The 7,033-nt window shown below is 47.8% G+C and overlaps 1 protein-coding gene across 1 annotated transcript; it reads left to right on the top strand.

The window, feature by feature from the left end:
• Positions 1 to 5,201: 5,201 nt before the first annotated feature.
• Positions 5,202 to 6,091, top strand: LOC123128543 (uncharacterized). Its single transcript, XM_044548576.1, has one exon. The coding sequence runs from the start codon at positions 5,425 to 5,427 to the stop codon at positions 5,752 to 5,754; it is 330 nt and encodes a 109-aa protein (XP_044404511.1). The 5' UTR covers positions 5,202 to 5,424; the 3' UTR covers positions 5,755 to 6,091.
• The last annotated feature ends 942 nt before the right edge of the window (positions 6,092 to 7,033 follow it).

Raw genomic sequence — 7,033 nt, 5'->3', positions numbered from 1 at the left:
ATCATTATCGACATCTTTTTTCTTTTGCATATCACATAAATCAATGAAGCTATTCAGATGAGTAGCGGCATCTTCACTAGGAAGGCCGGCGAATTGATCTTTCATAACAAGATTCAACAAAGCAGTATTAATTTCACAAGATTTAGCATCGGTAAGAGGAGCAATTGGAATGCTTATAAAATCATTGTTGTTGGTATTGGTGAAGTCACATAATTTAGTATTATCTTGAGCCATCGCGACAAATAAGCAAACTAGCACACGAGCAGACAAGAGCAAACGGGCAAAAGAGGCAAATAGAGAGGGAGGATAGAGAGAGAGAGGGCGAATAAAACGGCAATGGTGAAGTGGGGGAGAGCAAAACGAGAGGCAAATGGCAAATAATGTAATGCGAGAGATAGGGATTGTGATGGGTACTTGGTATGTTGACTTTTTGCGTAGACTCCCCGGCAGCGGCGCCATAAATGGCTCATTGCCGGGAGTCAAATCTTGACTTGCGTGAACCTCCCCGGGAACGGCGCCAGAAATCCTTCTTGCTACATCTTGAGCTTGCATTGGATTTCCCCGAAGAGGAAGGGATGATGCAGCAGAGTAGCGTAAGTATTTCCCTCAGTTTTTGAGAACCAAGGTATCAATCCAGTAGGAGACCACGCTCAAGTCCCTCGTACCTGCACAAAACGATAGCTACTCGCAACCAACACGATTAGGGGTTGTCAATCCCTTCACGGTCACTTACGAGAGTGAGATCTGATAGATATAATATTTTTGGTATTTTTGATATAGAGATGCAAAGTAAAAAGTAAAGGCAAAGTAAAAAAGCAAAGCAAGATTAAAGTGATGGAGATTGATATGATAAGAATAGACCCGGGGGCCATAGGTTTCACTAGTGGCTTCTCTCAAGAGCATAAGTATTATACGGTGGGTGAACAAATTACTGTTGAGCAATTGACAGAATTGAGCATAGTTATGAGAATATCTAGGCATGATCATGTATATAGGCATCACGTCCATGACAAGTAGACCGAAACAATTCCGCATCTACTACTATTACTCCACTCATCGTCCACTATCCAGCATGCATCTAGAGTATTAAGTTAAAAACAGAGTAATGCCTTAAGCAAGATGACATGATGTAGAGAGATAAATTCATGCAATATGAAATAAACCCCATCTTGTTATCCTCGATGGCAACGATACAATACGTGCCTTGCTGCCCCTTCTGTCACCGAGAAAGGACACCGCAAGATCGAACCCAAAGCTAAGCACTTCTCCCATGGCAAGAACTACCAATCTAGTTGGCCAAACCAAACGGATAATTCGAAGAGACTTGCAAAGATAACCAATCATACATAAAAGAATTCAGAGAAGATTCAAATATTATTCATAGATAGACTTGATCATAAACCCACAATTCATCGGTCTCAACAAACACACCGCAAAAAGAAGATTACATCGAATAGATCTCCACAAGAGAGGGGGAGAACTTTGTATTGAGATCCAAAAAGAGAGAAGAAGCCATCTAGCTACTAACTATGGACCCGCAGGTCTGAGGTAAACTACTCACACTTCATCGGAGAGGCTATGATGATGTAGAAGCCCTCCGTGATGACGGCCCTCTCCGGCAGAGCTCCGGAACAGGCCCCAAGATGGGATCTCATGGATACAGAAAGTTGCGGCGGTGGAATTAGATTTTTGGCTCCGTATCTGTTCGTTTGGGGTTACGTAGGTATATATAGGAGGAAGGAGTACGTCGGTGGAGCTCCGAGGTGCCCACGAGGCAGGGGGCGCGCCCTGGGGGGGCGCCCCCACCCTCGTGACCGCCTCTCTGATGCCTTGGCGTAGGGTCCAAGTCTCCTGGATCACATTCGGTGAGAAAATCACGTTACCGAAGGTTTTATTCCGTTTAGACTCCGTTTGATATTCCGTTTCTTCGAAACACTGAAATAGGCAAAAAAACAACAATTCTGGGCTGGGCCTCCGGTTAATAGGTTAGTCCCAAAAATAATATAAAAGTGGAAAATAAAGCCCAATATAGTTCAAAACAGTAGATAATATAGCATGGAGCAATCAAAAATTATAGATACGTTGGAGACGTATCAACGGGCATGGTGGAGAGCACGTGGCGCACGAGCGCAAGGCGCTCGCCACGGGTCAGGAGCGCGGCTTTCTAGGTGGCCAGCTTCCGCGTGATCTTGTCCACGAGCGGCAGCAAGGACGAGGAGGGTGTCTTGCACACGGACAATGGCAGGCCCTGGTATACCAAGGGGAAGCTGGTGACTGTGCACGCGAGCGTGGAGTCGATGGTCGAAGCCACCTCCTCATTGCACCATATGGGTGTGGCCGAGCACTTTAGGAAGTTCGTGCGGAGACCCGAGACCTCGCCGAAGATCCGGAGCAGCTCGCGGATGGTGGCGAGCTCCGTGGTGGTCGGGTGGCAGAAGATGACCACATCGTCAGCGTACAGAGAGATGCTGGAAGCGGCATGGCGGTTGGTTAGACATTGTAGCATTCCCGCGCTGACCGCATGCTGGAGGAGAGAGTTCAGGGTGTCGATCACGATCGCGAAGAGGAGCGGGGATATCGGGTCGCCTTGGCGGAGCCCGCAGGCATGATCCACCGGGGGGCCTGGGTTGCCGTTGATGAGAACCCGCGTGGATGCAGTGGAGACTAAGATGCACACCCATTCGCACCAGCTATGCCCGAAGCCAAGGTGGCGAAGAGCTTGAAGAAGGAAGGGCCAGGATACGGTGTCGAATGCCTTCGCAATGTTGAGCTTGAGAAGAATGCGCGGGGCCTTGAGGTTGTGAAGCAGGCGCACCGTTTGCTAGACAAGGAGGAAGTTGTCGTGCACAATCCGGCCGGCGATGAATGCACTCTGGTTGGCGGAGACGATCTGGCTCATCCTAGGCGCCAGACAAAGGAAGAGGACCTTGGCGAAATGTTTGGCGAAGATGTGAATCAGGCTGATCGGCCTATAGTCAGAGAGCGCGGCCGCGTCCGGTTTCTTGGGAAGTAGAACTAGCAATGCTTCATTGAGCTTCTGAAATCCCATGCCATTCATGGCGTAGAGCTTGTCAAAGGCTTTACAGATGTCGGTCTTGATCGTGGTCCAGCATGCACACAGAAATTCCGCCGTGAACCCGTCCGGTCCGGGTGCTTTGCCCATAGGCAGATTCTTCACGGCGTTCCTTTCTTGCCCGACGGTAAAACCAACTGTACTAATAACTAAAACATGCGCGCACATTTCCAATCAAGGGCGTGTTACGGAGAGAAGTAAGATAACATGCATAACTAAGATACTAATGTCTCTATCTAAAAAATTATGTATATTAATAAAAGGAGTGAGAGACCCTTATTTTGTTTATTTGTTGTAAAACATGTGTATGGGTTTCTGCCTAGTTGCTAGTTGGTCCCATGAAACTATTTCATAGCCATGTGATGGAGTGGCATAGGGGATAGGGCGTGTTTGGTTGCCTGCGCACATACCCCACCCCAAATACAGGCCTAGCGAATGCAAAAAAGTGCTTAATTGCTCACACTAGTCATTGGGCCGCATGTGAATGCAACTTAAATCACCCCAGAGCATGGCTCGCTAGGAATGCTCGAATTGGCCATTTTGTGGAGCTAGACTGAAGCGAAATCTATAGTCTCGCCCACCTCTAGCGAGAGGACAAATTGATCCTCAGTTCATGGCACCGGCACCGGTGGTGGCTTAGATCTATGGTACCGGTAGCAGCAGTGGCAGCTACTTAGATCTCCAACACCACGTCATGCTCCTTACCCTCCGTGAGCTACTCGCCCCCTTCGTCTCTGCCTCCACCTCGTTTTCGACATGGGTGGGTCATCGTCATCTCCAATGGCAGTCAGCAGCATACAACCACGCTCCAATGCTAGGTTGTTAGGTAAGGTGTAAGGTTGGTTTTGTTGTTACTTACCGCAATATTGATTTCACTAGGACACGTAGATGAAGTTACTCGTTCAGGCAGCAACACACATGGTTGTGATTCATTCCTATGTCATGTTGATCCACAAGAGAGCGGTTCATCACATTTACATACATGTGATCTCATATGGTCCAATGTTAGTCCGAGATAGGCAGAGGATTATGAATATGAACTGAGTCACGCCTTGTTGTGGGATGTTGATAGGATCACCCCTGTATTCAAAATTAAGATTGCGAACACCCTCATCATCATCCTTCACAATCATGTTATACATTATCAAACATCATGTCATCACCTACCGCAATGTCTTGAGGCCCCCCTATTTAGCAAGTTCGTGAACAATTGCAAAGTATGTCTCGAGTACTTCAAATGATCTCTTCACATCCTTCCTAAGAGTTTCTTGCTTTCGAGAAAAGTGATATTTTTGTTACCTATTGGATACAAGATGGTCTTGACAACGTCGCCCACAGAGAATTGACATCATCAAGAAAGTGGTGCCACCATGTTGTAGCCATGCCCATTGATGTTGTAGTAGCATCCCATCGTTGTATGGCATTTCACCGAACACTTGGTGTGTGCGGTGACATTATCTATAGTGGGAGGGTTTCAGGGCGGCGTACGGATTCGACGATTGTGTCTTGGCGGCAAGGTGGAGAGGGAAGTCTGGCAAGACCTGGGCGGTGTTCGAGGTGGGCGCGGCGGAGGAGTCAGGGTCCTCTAGTGGAAACGAAGAGCAGATGAAGAGGGGTGTAGTGCGGGCGGGAAAGGGGTTCCTATAAGTTTTCTACATGGGACCGAGCTGTTCGATCCAACATGGCGAACAGTTCAAACCCTATTTCTTCCTTTAATTTGAGGCGGGACTGGGGACACCGGACAGTCTGGACTATCCAGAGCAGCTCATTAGGGGATATTTTCGGACCGGCCAAATAGGGCGAAAGGGGCGAGTCCGTTAGAGATGTCCTAAGTAAATGAAATCTTGCAAGTAATCTAGAGAATCGTCTACAAATCTTCTCCTACTTACATGATCCAGATATAGTAAAACAGTTGCAGAGGGCAAATCCTGTGCGTAGCTTCGAATTCGTCTCGTAGCATGGAAGAGGAAAAGGGAACCGGCAAGCCGCCAAGCAGCTTGCAGCGCACACGAAACCGCAATCGAAACGCCGAAGCATAGAAGAGTAGCCGACGGATGCAGACCAAGCAGGCAAGCAAAGGCAACGAGGCGGGCACGCCTTCCCTTCCCCGCCTCCACTACCCTCCAAACTGCCAAGCGAAACTATCCCCCGAAAAAATCCTACAAATCGACGCACCCCGTCCACAGAAACAACAGATTGCCACAACCCCCCGTCCACACACACCCATCGAAACCTCTTCTTCTTCCAACTCCTACCAGCACCAGCAAAGCCAAGAAGTACAGCTCCTCCTCCCCTCCCCTGTAGCTGCTTCGCCGTTTCCGGGAGGTTCTTGGATTGGTTTTTCGGCAGAGATGGTTTCGCCCGTCGTGATCGCGTCGGCGGGGCTCGGGATGCTGGCGGGCGTGGCGTTGGCGAGCCGGGGGACGGGCGACGGGCTGCCGGCGTCGTCCAGATGGGACGCGCGGCCCCGTTGCTCCACGTGCAGCGGCACCGGCCGGGAGGAGTGCCTCTGCAGCCGCTGGTCCGACGGCGACGTCGGCTGCGGGACGTGCTCTGGGTCCGGCCGCAAGCGGTGCCGCAGCTGCGGAGGCTCTGGCACCGGCCGGCCGCTCCCGGCGCGACTCATCGTCCAGGAGCAGAAGCTGCCGACCGCGCCAGGGCGACGCGGAGACTACAACTGATATTCATCGGTTTCCCCGAGGAAATCGTAAGTGTAATTAAGCACAACATAGCACACCAGTATATGCAACGTGTCCATTCCTGTGTATGTTATACGCTGTCTCCTTCCAATACTCCCTCCGTAAACTAATATAAAAATATTTAGATCATTACTTTAATGATTTAAACGTTTTTATATTAGTTTACAGAGGGAGTACGTACTAGTTAAGTAGCTATGGCAAGTCCTTGAGACCGTAGACTTGGATGTAATAATGGCAAAATCATGCATCAAACAGTTTCGTGGTTCCTTTGATTCAAAGGAATTTTACAGAACTTTTGGGGTATTTGAATCCTTAGAAACCTTTTTGTGTTATTAGTTTGATTCACCTTCAGAATTTCCGTAGGATTTATTTGTATTCTATATTTGAGAGGAAAATATCCAACCACTCGAACCTCTTCCTAAATTTCATTGCTTTTCCTATGCCATCATCCCATCGAACACTCCTTCATCCTAATTCTTGTACTCCTTGGGTAGTCCTTTTAGTTCTGTAGGATTCTACAGGGCATGCCACTCTAATCTTAATTTTTTTTCCTATTCATGGGTTCTAAGAATCATGTGAATTAAAGAGACCCTTAACTGTTCAGGAGAGTTTATTTTGTGACAAATAATCAAGGGATAAAGAACCTTATGATATTAAAATATTAAATACATACCACTTGTGTTACAACTTGCATTTTTTAATCCAAATCATGTACACGCCATGTGCAACTTTAATATACTATACAGTACTACAATAGTTTGGACATTGTGGATGATTATTGATCTACGATGCATTTTCTATTGAGACAAATGTGATTTCCGTATTTCAGTTTACCAGGTATATCTTTCATCCCTGAACTAATATTCGGTGTGATTCTATTCTAAACTGCCAATGCTAGGTAGCTTTGTATAATGTCAGTGTTCCTGGTCAAACTCGGTTTTGGCCTTGTATGGCATTATTTTCGACAATATCATCAGTCCAAGGCGGCAATACTCACGTATATGTCATTGAGAATGAATCTGTCTCTCTCCCTCTCTTCTCTCCCGTCAGTTAACAACCACGAATGGGCCAGTGTTACCGCCGTTGCTCTCGAAAGGTCATTGGCCGAACTTTATTAGATAGAAAAGAGAGTACAGCAAGGATAGTCTAGGAAACTTAGACTGAACCCAGAGTTTACAAACAGCCCTGCCAGGGGTCGGCCTCCAAAAAACAGAGGCGCCCCCGCTACAGCAACGATCTCGGACCACCCAGGTGAGGGCCG

This window comes from Triticum aestivum, chromosome 6A (genome assembly GCF_018294505.1).
Source record: "Triticum aestivum cultivar Chinese Spring chromosome 6A, IWGSC CS RefSeq v2.1, whole genome shotgun sequence".
Taxonomy (NCBI): Eukaryota; Viridiplantae; Streptophyta; class Magnoliopsida; order Poales; family Poaceae; genus Triticum; species Triticum aestivum.
Note: the sequence above shows the minus strand (reverse complement) of the source record. Positions and strands in the feature narration are given on the sequence as shown.